Source organism: Podarcis raffonei, chromosome 4 (genome assembly GCF_027172205.1).
Source record: "Podarcis raffonei isolate rPodRaf1 chromosome 4, rPodRaf1.pri, whole genome shotgun sequence".
NCBI lineage: Eukaryota > Metazoa > Chordata > Lepidosauria > Squamata > Lacertidae > Podarcis > Podarcis raffonei.
The window spans coordinates 55,181,301-55,198,644 of NC_070605.1; the positions used below are offsets into that span (position 1 = coordinate 55,181,301).

Below are 17,344 nucleotides of genomic sequence, written 5' to 3' on the forward strand. Positions count from 1 at the left end.
GTTTGGAAAGCTTGGTCTAGAGTGAAGACATATCATCACTGGGTAAGAAGCAGCTACGTCAGGAAGAATTAGGTAAATCTGATTACATCAAATTGGTTTTAGCAGGCCTACTCAAGATAATAATGAATAGTGTACACATAGTTGGAGATTTCTGTATATGCTTGGAAATGCCAGAAAAATGCAGCAGTACAGAGAAACAGACATGAGGATGTTATTCAACAGGTGGATGAAGCTGCAGACAGTGAAGAAGTATAGCCCCAGGCCAAAAAAAAAAAAAGGAAAAAGATATGCAGAACAAGCTGACAATTATTTGAAACAGGATGACAGATGGTAGCTGGTAAAATTATTCCTTCACAACATATTTACTTCATGGTTCACCAATTATAGTACATCACCACCAGCAAAGGTACGGTAATGTTAGGAAGCTGAAAAGGAGGACAGGGAAAATTTCAGTAAGGCATAATCACTGTACTGTATTCTTAACACAAAACAAGATGTCTGAAAAAATGCTTGATAGTTTCAAAGACATTAAAGGTGGTTGCATTTCTGCAAAAATTGTCGCTGTACTGTTGATATTTAAAATTGCTAAGTTATTCTATGAAAGCTTCACACATACTCACAAAATCCAGATAATTTAGAGAAACCATCCAGTAAACTAAGGCAATTCAGTGAACTAGAGAACCGTACTAGTATAAAATATTCACATCAATATGTTCCTATCCACCCTTTTATATAATGAAATGGGCACGTGCTAGTGTATGAGATGGTTGGTTATGTACTCACTGCATATTGATGCCTTAAAAGCAAAACAACAACAATTTGCTGTTGGAGTGGCATACAAAGGATGAACAAGTCAAATCTGTGATGACAGATTGGGCAAGAGATGTTGGACACAATATAATGTTGGAAGATTGGGAAAGGGGTTAAATTTACTGCATGCACTGTATTAAAAGAAAACATTATGAAAATGATGTATAAAAGGTAAAGGTACCCTTGCCCGCACGGGCCAGTCTTGCCAGACTCTAGGGTTGTGCGCTCATCTCACTCTATAGGCCGGGAGCCAGCGCTGTCCGCAGACACTTCCGGGTCACGAGGCCAGTGTGACAAAGCTGCATCTGGCGAGCCAGCGCAGCACACGGAACGCTGTTTACCTTCCCGCTGGTAAGCGGTCCCTATTTATCTACTTGCACCCAAAGGTGCTTTCGAACTGCTAGGTTGGCAGGCGCTGGGACCGAACGACGGGAGCGCACCCCGCTGCGGGGATTCGAACCGCCGACCTTTCGATCAGCAAGTCCTAGGCGCTGAGGCTTTAACCCACAGCGCCACCCGTGTATAAGTGATGTATAGGTGGTACTTAACCCCAGTAAAATTAGCAAAGATTTATCACACAAATGATATGTTGGAAGTGTAAAGAAAAAGAAGGCACCTTTTATCATATGTGGTGGACGTATCCCAAGGTTAAGGACTTTTGGTTAAAGATTTATAATGAGTTGATAAAAATGTTGAAAAATACATTTGTTAAGAAACCAGAAGCCTTTCTACTTGGAATAATAGGATTGAAATTGCCCCAAAAAGATGTTAGATTGTTTTTGTATGCCACTACAGCGCCAAGACTGCTATTAGCTAAAAACTGGAAATCTCAAGAAATACCAATTGTAGAAGAATGGCAGATGAAGATGTTGGACTTTTTGGAGCTGGCTGACCTGACCGGAAGAATCCGCAATCAGAAGGAAGAGGAATACCAAGAAGATTGGAAGAAATTTAAAGATTATTTAGCTAAATATTGCAACATAAGATAATTAGAAGTCACTTGAAAATATCAAATAGGCTTAGGATTAGAATAAGAATGAGTTGTAAAGCATTATGGATTTAGACTATTAAGAAAAGACAAGAAGATAGTAAATTGAAGGAGTTAATTTTATTAGAAAGATGATTTTGGAGAACTGTTACAAGGTGATACAAGGAAATTCAGTTGGGGGGATTTGAGGAAGTCAACAATGAAAGTTAAATTGGGTTTTAGAAGTAATAAGTGTTTATATTTTTGGTTTTTTAGTATTGTAATGTGTTTTCTTTTGTGTGTTTTATAGGTTATATCTGTTATAAATGTGGAAAATCAATAATTTTTTGGGAAAAAATAAAATAAAAGCAAAACAACAACAACAACAATGTTTACTAGAATATATACAACTAAAAGTATGCACTAGTCAAGTACTTATATGCATAGCAGCTCAGCCCCTTGATGACACTATGAAAGGAGAATCTTATAAAACTACTGTCATGGTCATGTCTGCCAACTCTGCCTCTGGTTGCTACACTGCCAACCCCTACTAGTTTTTAGTATTCTTTTCTGCTTGGTTACCTTTTTTCTTTGAAAGTAGAACCAATCACATCTCGCCCCCCTCAAATAAACTGGAGCTCTTGCCAATGACTTCTCTCTGCCTGAGGACCCTGCCTGATCCTTCCAGCAGGAGGGGGTCACCCCTATCTGGAATGTCCTCCAGCAGCATCTGGCAAATAGCTTGGCATTAGGCAACTTGTATTAGGCAACCACTCAATATTACACCCCCCCCCAATATGGCATTTGTTGGTTAAATGCTCTGTGATGAAATTCCAATGCATTCTATATACCGTACCATCCTACAAAGATAGTTTAGTATTATGTATCTTGTGGTTATTGTGCTACCTTCCAAATGTATGTTTCTCTCTGATGAAATGAAGACTTAAGTATTAAAATGTAGAAATTCTGCACAATATCCTTAACACATTTAACAGACCTCATCAACCAGTTTATCCCTCATTCCGAAGGTTGAGAAAATTGTTAGTGATAAAACAGAATTACTTTTTATTATGTCTTTCAGAAACCTAAGATTGTTACCTTTTATGAGCCATGTCTAATTTGTACGTGGCACATCTGGCATAACAGATACTAAGTATAAACCAGGAATGCTTGCAATAATATGTTTCCCAGTGTTAAAATAAACACCTCAGCACTTTACACTTTGGCATAGCACTTTTGCCACAGTGGGGAAGCACTTATCTACTTTAACACTTTGCCACTTATGAATTATCACTCAATTATTGAATAGGGTTTTTAATCCTGGAGACAAAATGGTTTCATATTTTCTTCACATTCACTTTAGCCAAGCATAAATGGATAGGTAAACATATAAAAGTTCATTTCACTCTCATTTTCTTTCAGACTAAAAATAGACCCAAATATTTCCAACAGTTCTCCATCCCATCTATTAATAACAAAGACCTGCAGATGTCATGGCTCTGCAGAAAACCCCCAAACATTCTCAAAGTTTCTCACCACAGTCTCATCTTATTCAACAGAACTGTTTAAGTTCCTAGTAGCACTTGCTGAAAATGAAACAGATCTAGCAAGACAGGGAATGAAAACATGGAGCTGCGCTTAGTGAAAATCCTGTATTGCATAGCAGGCCAGTATTTTTCCTCCTGAAGCATCTTTGTGTGCCCAAGGATGAATTCCCACAAACTAAATTGTACCGTTTATCATTTGAGCCTTCTAGAAGCAAGCTGTGAATTACCTTCCATGTCACTCACAATATGACTGAGTAAAGAAGATGATGTAGTACAGTAAAAAATAAACTACTGTTCCTAATTAGTGGCTTTCTAGAAAGAGGCTGCACTTGCTATGCTGAAAAGTCAGTGATGGATTAAATAAACGTGACCTACAGTAACAGCTCATAAAATAGTTCTAAAATATATTTTTTTCAACTGTATCTCAGAATTGCTTTTGTCACACATATAAAAGATTGGCTAAATCTGGAAGCTCTTTAATGTTAGAAATTATTATATATTTATTTATACCCAACCTTTTTCCCTGATTGAACTCAAGGGAGCTTACAGATAAAAACAAAAACCACTAAATACACAGTAAAACTGATCATAAAAATACAGTTAAACAATGATAGTATTAAAACTATACATGTATGTAAAATCTGTTTAAAACAAACCAATAATTACAATGAAAACAGTATGGCCCCAGCCATTTAATTAAAAGCAGTTAATTCCCCAAAACCTGTTGAAACAAGAAAGTCTTCATCTGCCAGCAGAAGGACAGCAAAGAGGGGCCCTGTCTAGCTTCTCCAGGGAGGAAGCTCCAAAGTCTGGGAGCAGCCACCGAGAAAATATATTATTATTTATACCCTGCCCATCTAGTTGTGTTTCACCAGCCACTCTGGGCGGCTTCCAACAGAATATTAAAATACAATAACCTATTAAACATTAAAAGCTTCCCTAAACAGGGCTGCCTTCAGATGTATTCTAAAAGACTGGTAGTTGTTTTTCTCTTTGACATCTGGTGGGAGGGCATTCCACAGGGCGGGTGCCACTACCAAGAAGGCCCTCTGCCTGGTTCCCTGTAACTTGGCTTCTTGCAGCAAAGGAACTGCCAGAAGGCCCTCGGCACTGGACCTCAGTGTCCAGGCAGAACGATGGGGGTGGAGACGCTCCTTCAGGTATAAATAAATAAATAAATTCAAGCTATGTTAAGCAGACAATGGTGAATGCTATGGAAAGCGATGTACTTTTTTTGTTTCCAACTGTGAAGAAGCACACAAGTTCCTTCTATATCTACAAGAAGGAAACAATTCCTGTAGATGCAATGTCAAACCATGCTTTGGCATAATCTGAGTAAATCCTCATTTGACTCGAGTTCAAAAAGACTCCCACCTCTTCTCTTCCTCTGAGCAAATATTACCTTCTTCTGTGACAATCTTCTTTCTTGCAATCTGAATCCATTGTTTCAGGTCCTACCCACTAGAGCAGCAGACAAACAAGTTTGCTCCATCATCCCTTCGGATATTTGAGGATGGCTATCATATCACCTCTTTAGTCTTCTCTTTTTCAGGCTAAATATATTCATTTCCCTCAACAGTTACTCATAAAGCTTGGTTTCCAGACCCTTGATCATCTTGGTTGTCCTCCTTTGCACATGTTCCAGCTTGTCAATATCCTTCTTAAATTGTGCTGCCACAAGAGGAAATAGTACTCCAGTCTGGGGCCAACCAAGACAGAATAGAGTACTATTACTTCCCTTGACCTGGACACTAGACACTAGAATTGTACTGCACTCAAGCCAGGTGCCCCAATCCTACGTACGTGTATCTGATTTTTCCTGCCTAAGTGCAGAACCTTACATTTGTTCTTATTGAAATTCATTGTTATGGTCATCTTGAATCCTGATTCAACATTCTGAGGTATTAGGTACCCCTCCAAGTTTTGTGTCATCTGCAAATTTGATCACCATGCTCTCTATTCTTTCATTCAAGTCATTTATAAATATTTTGAACAAACTAGAACCAGCACAGAATCCTGTCACATCCCACTTGTCATTTTTTTACTGGATGATAAGGAACCATGATTTGGGATAGCTCAGTTGGTAGAGCATGAGACTCTTAATCTTAGGGTCATGGGTTTGGATCCCACATTGGGTGAAAGATACCTACACTGCAGGGGGTTGGACTAGATGACCCTTGTGGTCAGTTCCAATTTTACAATTCTATTATCTTGGTCCAAGTCAGCCAACCAGTCACAAGTCCACTGAACAATGAATTGCTGTACATGAATTCACATTCAGCATGAATTGCTGCACACAAATTGCTGCACATGAATTCATGTTCAGCATGAATTGCTGCACACAAATTGCTGTACAAATCCACCCAACATGAATTGCTGTACATGAGAAAAGGAGGGGCGGCTCAATTAAGAATTCTCCAGCAATGTAATACCACTGCAGAGAATTTGAACTATGTAATGGTTTAGTCTGGCGATTTCCCAAGTCAATTATCTTAGGGACTAGTTACTGTATGAATCAAAAAGTAAGAGCAGTACTTGGTATAACAACATCTATCCAACCTTGTTTCCTTCCTGTGCCCCCCTCCCAGTCTCACTGGTAGAAAGATAGCTATTTAAATGTTTTCTTTGTAAAGAGAACATATTTTATTTATAATTGTTATAATTTATACAAAATACAATTACATAAAAATTTATACTTTTCCTTGATGATTAGAAACAAGCTTTTTTATATCTGGCTCTATTGCTGTGAGGGGTAAGAGAAGATCACCTGTGCCCATTATGTCAAGGTGATTCTGCATTAGGCTGAGTAAATAATTCACATGACTGAAACTTGATTCTACGAAATACGAAGTAGGAAATGCCATAAAAAAATTTTTTTTGCTTTATCCCAAAGCCATGGAACCTTTTTAGATATTGTACTCTTAGCTTTTCTTGACTAAAAGTTACCTTGGCTGCTAAACCACTCTGTAGCTGTATGAGCACTTCTCACACAGAAACATAAACATCAGCAGCGTTCACAGGCAGCAAATGGATCAACTACCCAGGCCGGAATATCCATGTCCAGCAGATCATGGAAATGAACTTCCATATCATTATATAGCTGCTTCAAATGACTCAAACGCACAATTATTTCATCATCTTTCAATTCATCACTAACTGCTGCCAAAGAGGAAAAGCAGTGGAGTGCAGAAGTGGCAGGGAGAAGGAAGTAGAAACAATGTTGCCGCATAGTGCATGTGGCGATCCATCCACTGGGAAGCACAGTCACTTCTCTGTTCACTTTACTTCTCTGTTTCCTATTTTTTTCACTTCTCCGTTTTCTGTTTTCTTTTCTGGGTCACTTCTCTGTTTTCTTCATTTCTCACTTCCCTTTGTGGTCCCCTAGCCTCATGCCATGCCCCCCCCCCCATTCACAAGAGTTGAGAAACGCTGATTTAAAGGCTACAAACTATAATCAGAGCCTAATAATTAAGTAACATCAAGTTCATAGCTTGAAGCAGCTTGCAACACTTTCACTTTGATGTTTCTTGCCAATAAAAGAGGGAGAAGGCTCAAAATAGATCAACTTGCATAAGAAGAGTTGACAGTATAGCATATACTGTAAAATTCCAGTATTTCAATCTCTTTTCTATCTAATTCTCCATTTAAAAAAACATTGCATGTGCTGGATTGACATTTATGGCTGCACATTCAGTCCACTAAATTAAAGATGTCAGTTTTGAAACATTCCTCTAAAAATGAGTATAGGAACCTGAAGTGACTAACAATTTTAGCTGCTTCTTTCTCTGTTCACTGGTTCATATACTACAGCATGTAATGATCATGTCTTCTGTTCTAACGATCCACATTTTATGCACAGTAAAAAGTGAATAATATACTTTTTTTAGCCATGACATCATTCTCCTGCCCAATATCTAACCACTTGTGGACAAAGTCACAGGAAAAAAAAGTGCCACAAAAATGATAATGCTAACAACATGTAGCTCTTGAACAATACTTTCATGCAGAAAACTGCAATTCACTTTAAATGTTTTTTTTAATAAACCAATGTTGAGCACATAATTCACAAGCCCAAGGAGCACTGTTTCATAATGCTATGAAAATCATCATCATCATCATCATCATCATCATCACATATTGTAAGAGTTACCCTGTCCTGAACAAAGCTCTTTACAAACAAAGTTCTGCTACTTGGAAATACTCATATTATCCATTCATTCCTGGCACTAAAATCACTTCACAAAATAAAATCACATTTGGTACCATGACTTCCATATTTTTGAAAGGAATCATATACTTTATAAGAAGTGTGTATCTCATCTTCCTTGCCTGGTATGAGCATATAAACAGATCAGGAATGATAGTTTAACAGTACATTTGAATCCAAGTTCACGATAATAAAACATGATTGGTAAGCCAACAACAAACCATGGTTTAAGGCCAGCTAGTAATAATAGTTTGTTAGGACAAAACAATTCACAATCCTGGGTCTAAATTATTGCTTTCCTGCAAAGTATTGCTACCTGCTTATGAAACTCTCTTCAGTTTCCAAAGCAGTTTGCCAGGCAGCAGAAGGGGTTGTTTCAAAATATACAAACCTGCAAACCCCTTAGGTTCACAGAACTAGCTTCAAGATTCTTTGGAGTCTCACTGTAGTCTAAAAGTATGCGATTTGCTAAGTGTCCTGCTTACACAATGTCCTCTTCCTTGAATGCCTGAAGAAGCACCTCCCAAGGATCAGGGATAACTGGAGACTATTGCCTAAATAAGGCAGAGGCAACTTGCATGAGTAGATACCAACTCACACAAAGTACTTCTGCTGAATTTTGGGCAGTTTCTCTTTCCCACTGAAGTCTGTGCTGTCATAAAGATTTCCCATCTTCTTGAAAAGCCTTGCAGGGAGGGAGAGGGGTGAGAGATGCTTGCATTGCATGAGGCTATGCAAACAAATATTTTGGAATATGCTCCCAGGCAGCATAAAGGCGCTGTTTAGCTGCAAACCAGTATGTTTTAATTCTAGCACACTTGTTTTCGAAATCTATGAAATTACAAAAAGGAATGTTTGATTTATATCACTGACTGAAATTTGGCTTCTTTCTTCTTGATTTTAATAATGATTTTAATTAACTTGACTCAAACCAGTTGCCTGACACTTGATGTATTTCTCAAGCAACTCTTGAATTATTCCTAACCTACATGAAATTTGTAATTTTCCAGGTACATCCTTAATAATGAACAAAGATATGCACGTTACAGAAGGACTACGACAGCATTAACCTGTCCTAGTTACTGGTAATGCTTCTGACTGGCATGCTATAAAATGATAAATTTAACTTTAATTTCCACAGCCACCATGACAATGACAATTTTGAACAAATCATTCCAGAATGATAGCCCCAATAGATTTAAGCATTTCTGATGTCAGAGTAATACAAGTATTACAGATCATTCCAAATTATTTAATATTTAAACAAATCTTTATTTTACAATTTGAGTAATACCCCTTAATTTAAAGATACTAATAGAGGTGTTCACACATTGCTTGTTAGTTGTACATGCAAATATATGCCAACAATAATACAGCTTGTATAATAATATGTGATACATCAATACAGGCCATCTGGAGAGCTAATGAATAATCAAGGGACTCAAAATTAAACTACAGAATTTTTCTTAGAATCTTTAGGACAACACTGTCAAGTTCAATCTATTCATTTAGGCTCCAGAATCAATTTTTCAAACTTTATGACAGGTCTAATAGTTCCCACCTGTTTCTCTTGCTTGACTTTTGACTGGCAAGTTACCAGCTAGGGTGGAAATGTAGACAAAGACCCCTATTAGACTCCGGCTGTTTCTCTACTGTGAGGTCACTCAGCCATTAAATTAGTTCCAGCCCACTTTCTTCTCTGTCTTAATTTTTTTGTGGGGGGGGGGAAATATGTAGATTTGAGGGACTGGGATAGATTTAGTATCCAGCTTCAGAAAGGTTTGGAAGTGTATTAAATATAAACTTTATATGCCCATTGTCTGAATATGAGATATCATTTGCAATCTCAAGATCTCACAATTTCATTTATTAAATCACATTACATTTTCATATTAAAAAGCCTTCAAACTCAAAAAAAAATCCATAAACAGGAAAAGCCTAAAATTACATTAATACATTTCCGTGAAATCAAAGCTTATTCAAGATAATTTATTTGCATTTTATTAACCTGGTAAATAACCCTAGTATCACGTATAAACATGTTTGAAAAGAATAAAATAAATGGCCTAAGCACCACAGCATCAGGTCTTAATTCTATGCATGTTCTAATGTAGCTCTAGGCCAAAAATCCAAAATGTATATAACTAGTTCTACACAAAGGTGTCATTGTGCTCGCATCTCTCAAAGGCTTTGTTCACATGAAAGACTATACCATGGCTTAGCTTTACAGCAAGAAACTAGTGAGTCTTGGACCAATGCCATCTTCTCCCTCCTGCACAGCTGCAAGATGAGACTTTAACTTTCATTTTAAGCTAACTGCAGCTTCTTGTGATGTCCCAACATGGACAAACTGTGTTTAGCCTTAACTATAGTTAGTGGAATCAAGTCAATTTCAAACCATAGTTTATGAAACTGGGTTGTTTTCATTAACCATAGTTTAGGTTTGGGACATGACCTAAAATAGGATTATTAAAAATGGAAGCAGAAGTTTATTGTTTCCTCCTCACAGTCATAGCTTAACAGTAAATGCAATCTGGGCCAAAGAATATCCCACACCCCTGCTTTTGAGAGAATGTTTGAATGCAATTTCAATTATGGTCCGGTGCACCTTATGGAGCGAAAAATACGGTAGAAATAAAGTGCTGTTGATGTTAAAAACACTTAGCTGACAGAGAAGATAAGAGAAAGCCAGAAGAAAGCCTGATCCGTCAGGCAGGAGAGAACTGAAGGGAACTGTGCCTGGCTCTCAGAGTTCTTTGCTCTCCTGCCTCTGTCATGTGGTGGAGTATGGGAAACTAGCAAACCAAAGATGGCAGGGACTAACCACCCCAGTTTAGTTTCCCTAGTCCTTCTCTTTTCTCATGCCACTTAGTCCTGGCACCTGAAAAGTGCACTCTATCTATAGCAAGGGAGCAATATAGGTTTCCTTGTACAAGCTTCAGGGACACTATTACTTCCATGTGTGGGCCTTGGTCATGGGAAGTAGCGTACCTGTCAGGGGTTATGACTGGACAATGGAAGAGAAAGAGCACAAAAGCAAGGAATACAGCAGAACCAGCAATAATTTGTCTCTTGCTCTGCTGACTTCCTGTCTTCTGCACACAGAGAATGTATAAATTTATTATACACATGTATTGTTTCATTGGGAAACTTAGAGCATTTATATTGCCCGCCCCCCCTGCCCATGATCCCAAACCAAGGTAGAGTGGCCGTGAAGTGACCTACTTAGCTTTAACAATGTAATAGCATAATGTTCTATAGACTATGGTCTGGACTGTCAAAGAAAAAAAATGGGAAGTTAGTTCTGCTACATGATACCCTTAGCTACAGTGACCCCCAAAAAAGCAATAAAGTGAATATTAACTTTACACAGACTCATTTGACTAGATCATAAATTGACACATGTACTCTTTTATAGAAAAAGATATTTTAGATATTTTTGGAGTTACCTTAAATCTACATTAATACCAATCTGCAAGATTTAATAAGACACAAGGCACTCGGCACTCCACAAAATCACAGGTTCTCTATACCTACATCACCACCCTCTCTACCTTTCGACCCACTATCCAGCAAGAAGGAGAATTTACTGAAAGTTAAAGAACACATTCCAGCCAGGCTAAATCACTTGAGGAGGGAGCAGAGCTGGGTCAGTGAGGAATGGGTATTTGGTAGAGTCATGAAGGCTGGATAAAAAAGCCTGGAGGACTGTATTTTGCCCCTGGACATGAAGTTCTCCAACCCTGCCACAGGGCATTTTTCTGTCTCCTAATCCCAGCCCCACTCATAGATGTCAGGACACAGGGGCATCAGCTGAGTAAAAGAGCTTATGTTATAAATCCAGGACAAATTCCCTTATTAAGAAAGAGGAAAGCAGCCTCCAGTGAAACAAGCCTGAATCAGTGATCAGGAATGCAACATGGTTGGATAGCTTGGCCCTTGCATGGGCCAACTAGTCTTTCTAGTCTGTCTTATCCCCTCTCCTGACAAACCATGTGACCATTCCCTCCCTATGCTGCATCCCAGGAATTAATGCCCCTCCCACTCTTATTATCCCTCCCCTACACACCCTGAAAGAAACACAAATCCACTTGTGCACTCAGAGACACCTGCCCCCTCACACTCAAGTCAATGACATGGATTCATTTTTTAATTTTTTTTTTTGCATTTGGTCCGGGGCAAAGGTTGTACCACCTACAGGAATGTGGATATGTGTAGTATAGGATACAACACAATGTGTGCTTCTCCCCTGTGCCACCCGTGACCCAAACTCACTTCAGTCATTCTGCCAGCATTTCTTTGTTGCTGAAATGACTCAGCGGGGAATCATTCCATATCTGGCTTTCTTATGAGCTGAATATTTTAAAATCTTTAACTACTTAGTCCACACCGACTTTAGTGAAAAACCCATTGTGGAAACATATTAGTGTATCTAGTTTCTAAGAAAAAGAATCAGAAAAAGAAAAAGAATGTTCACCTAATTGAGGCTGCTATCCTATACTTGAAAGACACAGACTGAAAGGCAGTAAGATTTGGCAGATGCACTGTTCTGCTGATGGAAAGCCAGATATGGATACATCTATAGGATATGTCCATTTAAGACATGTGACCATTATATTTACTGCAGAGTAACTTCACCTTTCCATTAAATTAAAAGTCAGTTTTTTCATCTAGCTACAGAATAGCACAAAATATAATGAAGATTTCAACATTTGCCTTGAAATATTCTAAAATATTTCGTGGGTGGCGCTGTGGGTAAAACCTCAGTGCCTAGGACTTGCCGATCATATGGTCTGCGGTTCGAATCCCCGCGGCGGGGTGAACTCCCGTCGTTCAGTCCCAGCTCCTGCCCACCTAGCAGTTCGAAAGCACCCCTAAGTGCAAGTAGATAAATAGGTACCGCTTTATAGCGGGAAGGTAACGGTGTTTCCGTGCGCTGCGCTGGTGCTGGCTCGCCAGAGCAGCTTCGTCACGCTGGCCACGTGACCCGGAAGTGTCTCCGGACAGCGCTGGCTCCTGGCCTCTTAAGCGAGATGAGCACGCAACCCCAGAGTCGGACATGACTGGCCCGAAAAGGGCAGGGGTACCTTTACCATTATTCTAAAATTATACAATTTATGGAAAATTGCATGCATATAGACAGTTTGCTCAGTACAGTTTAATAAACCTGTAACTAAAATATTAGCACATTAAGGCATAACTAGTTTATTATAGCATAAGCTCTTGAAATTAGTTGCTGAGGTTAAAAACCTGAAACAGTTATGTTCATAAATTAAAGAACTACAGCTATCAATGAGATACTCTTTGCTCATTAGCTTTTCCAAAACCACAACTGCAGTGATGCTGGTGGTGTGATTCAAAATTCTAAAATAATGATTTTAAAATAACAAAGATTTATACAGACCAAAATTGCCAACAAGAAACGTTCAGCATGTTAGCCTGCTTGCTAAAAAAGAATGTTTTGTTTCACAAGCTCAATTTCAGAACAGTCACAATGGAAAAATGTGGAGCTGCTTACCTTGGAAACTGTGCAACATATATTTGCTGTTGCAATCTTATAACTCCAATTGTTCAAGTTCAAATTAGAAATTCATTCAATTCCTGCTAGAAAAAGGCTGATTCTGTGCTCTGAGTTTCTTATGCAGAAACAAGTTCCATCTCCTCCAAACACTAGAAGGAGATCCTAGGTCCATGCAATCATCTGGGGAAAGGGCCTTACACAGTGGAAGAGTACACAGTGGAAGGGCCGTACACATAAAAAAGTTTTTTGGAAGTTAGGAGACAGCTTAACTCTAACAGAGTATCCTAAAGACAAAAGGAGTGACCTTCTCATCCCTATCACCATTCCAACCCCACATGATCAAAAGACAACTGCCACCCTGCAACATGAAAAGCTGCATACTTGCATGGAACACCCCTGAGCTGCTGTGTCATGAAATAAAGCTTGTGTTGTTACAGCTATAAGACTGAGGATCTAATGCTCCCAATACAGGAAAACTGTACTATAGACTCTGTAGTAAAGCATATATATTGATTAATGAATGACAGTTTATATGTTTAACATTTGTCTAACCTCTTTCAGCAAATTGATCAAATGTTAAGGGTCTCTGTATTCCTATGCCAGAATTATTTTCAGTAAATTGGGAGTATGGGAAGTCCAACAGAACATTTTTATTTTTGCCAACTAATATATAGAAAAAAAGTTATCACCATCACAGCTAATCTTACCCATCAAGAAGATTCATGGTGGTTGATGTAACTTCAGCAAACAGAACTACTTTCCCAAGCTTCTTTGTATGTAGATTTTGCCTGTATCTCTCAAAACTGAAATGTTCGGATGAGAAAGCTTCCATCTCAGTAACTACCGGCATGAGCGAGGGTGTTACTTCTGTTCCTTTGATGCAAGATGATACAAACTTGAGGGACACCATGTTGGATCTGATTAATCCTTCTGCATTCACATTTCTTTCAAGCCACCCCAAAAATAAACCATGGACATCCTGTTGGGCATAAAACAAAATTAGACAAAAATCAGCTAGGAATCATTTATTTGAAGATAAGGTTTTCTAACAACAGTTTATGCTTATCAGCTCATTGAGGTTTAAAGTCAGTTTGAAACAGTTTGTGCCCCATTATTTGATGCACCATTGTATTATTTATTTACTTGAAAATTTATCACCTGCTTGTTCATAAAAAGGTTTTTACCTGAGCCAAAAGGATGTTGATGATGGTCTGAATGCATCTACCAGTATCTAGTGATGTTTTACTGATGTTTTATAGCTAGTCATAGATTGATTTCATTGTAGTTTATATGTTGTAATCTGGCATGTATAATCTCTTCTCTTTTTGATGGACAATAGTCAAATCACCTTCTGATGGAGCGTTTTTGCTGCTGAAATGTTGGTTCTGACTTGTTAAGTCTCTTTTATGACTTTTACTGCAGTGCATTGTTATTTTTCAGATTTTATCAAATCCTTTATGCTTTCACATTTTTTATGTTACTTGGAGACATATGTGTCAAGCAATTAATTAATTGAAAAAATGATGAATACAATTTCATGCCAAAATTTCCATTACTTCATCAAAAAGAAATATTTTTGTTTCAAACTAGTTTTTTTAGCCAAATATATCCCTTATTAATCTTAATTTTAATATGTTAACACGTAGTTCTTTTTTAAGTTGTTGAAGGAAAGAGCATTATCTAAAGAATGTGAAGTAGTTGTTCAAGCCCATTCTACCTTCTTCTCTGTTACTTTATCCACAAGATCCATGAGCTTTTGTTTAGCGTCAGAAAGAGGCTTCTTTTAAAATATACTGGCATATGAAAATGTATGAAACAAGGGAAGACCATTGCCAATAGTAATCCATATCCAGTTTTATTAAGCATTATCTCAGAAATATAATATTATTTTTAGGGATATTGATAAGACATAAATATTGATAAAAATGGAACAAACCTATATGTGTGTCTGTAAACTACTTTTTCAAAGCTATGAACAAAAAGAAAATCCCTACACCTAAGTGCTTTGATTCCAGAACTCAGAACTTAACACTATTTACAAGCTATAGACCAAGGTGTGCACTGTTTTGTGGCAGCCTCTAGTGGCCACTTAAATGAAAGGTGTTGGTACTAATGTTCAAATATCTGACCTTATATTCCCTTGAGACCTTGTCAGAAATACCACATAAAGAGTACAATTGTGAGACCGAGGTTCCTGGTAATGATTACAGAAGCCAGCATCAAATTATGAGAAAGAACACAAAACATATATCAGTAGCCATGTGTGTTAAAATTAAACCATGCTTAATTAGCTAAGGATGCATGCATTTGCTTGGACTGTGTTTTACACAGACACCTGCTGGCATTTGAATGTCCCATCACAGCAAATCTCTATATTTGCAGCCCTGTATCAGGAAGTTTTTACTGTTGGATGTTTTATTATGTTTCAATATATGCTGTAAGCTGCCTAGAGTGGCTGGGGAAACCCAGCCACATGGGCAGGGTATAAATAATAAAATTATCATCATCATCATCATCATCATCATCATTAGGAAGGTGGCACTCTTCAAACACTTTAACGTTTTGCTATTAAAAATACACAAGCGTTTATATTAATAACAACCTACCCTAAAACTGGTAGAATATTAGTCAATGACAGCTCAATTTAAGTAAGTTATTAAGCAAGCTCCTACCAAAAGAACAAATTTTAGTTTATAATCTTAAGTGTTATACAATGATTTTATGTTCACAAATTTAAAATATCTTTCCCATTTTAAAACGTGTATGGGCAACCTCCCCATTTACACGTGCTCAATATGCGTGTAACGGTGCACATGTGCAGCGTGTCGAACCCAGAAGTGACCAAAAAAGTCACAAAAAGGGGTTGGGAAGGAGTGGAATGGGGTGTTTGCAGGCTTTTCCCAACGGTGTTTCAAATATATGTGATTTCACTGACGCGTGTAGTGCTTTGGAATGTAACCCCCACATAAATAGAGGGTTGCCTGTATTACATCTGAAGCAAGCCATGGGCACTCACTTTGCACCATTAAGCCTACTGTTAGTTACATGGACAATTGTCTGCAATACCCCACTTGTTATACCGAAGGATGATGTGACGTAATAGCTCCCACTTTTTGCATATTACTAGATGGCTAGATAGCTCTTTCAGAGCCAAATTCAATATTCCTTTTTGACATGACAGGAGGTGCTATTTCATCTCGGTGGTTGCATATGTAAATATTTCTTGTCAATTGTATACCAACAATACCATAAGCATTCAACAATGCAAGGGAAAAGGTATCTGTTTCGTTAACATAGTAAATATTAGCTGACATCACATGGCATTTATCACATGAAATGGAAAAGTAAAAATTATCTCATTCTTGGGCCACCAAAGAAAACATGAACAAACTGAAATCTTATGGTTGTTACATTACACCATATGCTTTCTCCTGCTTCCCTGCCATGGAGCAAACCATAGTTACATAAACTTACATAAACTCACTTCAATGAACTCTGAGGCTTTTTGGTTTCTAGGAATAAAGTCCAATATATATTTTTAAACAAAATACAAATGCTATTTCAGCTGTTGCTTTATAGTAGGCATAGATTTTAAGTCTCATGCATGAGCGTCAACTTCAATGTTTCAATTTGTGGAAGTTTCATGATCATTTTGGCAGTGAACCTAAAGAATTACTAAACCTAAAGAATTAAGATCTAGGACAAAAATAATGTAACTCTTGCACACATGCAACTGGAACCTTGTAGGGGGAAAAGCCATTGTGAAACAATCTGGAGTAAAGGAATGGAAAGTTAGGAAAGCATTAAGTACTCACCCACCCTGTAACTGTTAATCAAGTGCCAAATCTGGCCATGTTAAAACTACAGAAAGCTCTCCAAAGTAGGGATACTATTCAGATTCTGACACGTTTGTAATGTACACATCAAAAACAGCTTTAAAAAAAGAAACAAATTATAAGGAAGTACATATTACAAAATTTAGGAAAAGGTCATGTAGAGGATGGGTATATGAAATCAATTAAATTTTTTACACAGTGCATAATAGCTGACATCTAGTATAGATAAAAGATCCTTGAAATAGTAACTTGTAAGTTTACAAGAACACTGTCAAAAATCTATAAAGCTTAATATACATATAGCTTGAACTTAAATTCTATAAGACCATATATTTATTTAAAATTTGCTGCCAACTGAAACTTATACACAGAGTAGCAGCAGTGTATTGAAGACTATGAATAACCTGTTTCTAACATGACTGAATTTATAAATATCACACCTTCATATAGCTAAAA

At 37.7% G+C, this 17,344-nt stretch overlaps 1 protein-coding gene across 1 annotated transcript in view; it reads right to left on the bottom strand.

The window, feature by feature from the left end:
* HLCS (holocarboxylase synthetase) overlaps positions 1–17,344 on the bottom strand; it is an 85,700-nt gene that overhangs the window by 45,202 nt on the left and 23,154 nt on the right. The window contains exon 6 of the mRNA XM_053386691.1: positions 13,760–14,031. Coding sequence (XP_053242666.1) covers positions 13,760–14,031 — 272 coding nt within the window. The remainder of the gene's footprint in view (positions 1–13,759; positions 14,032–17,344) is intronic.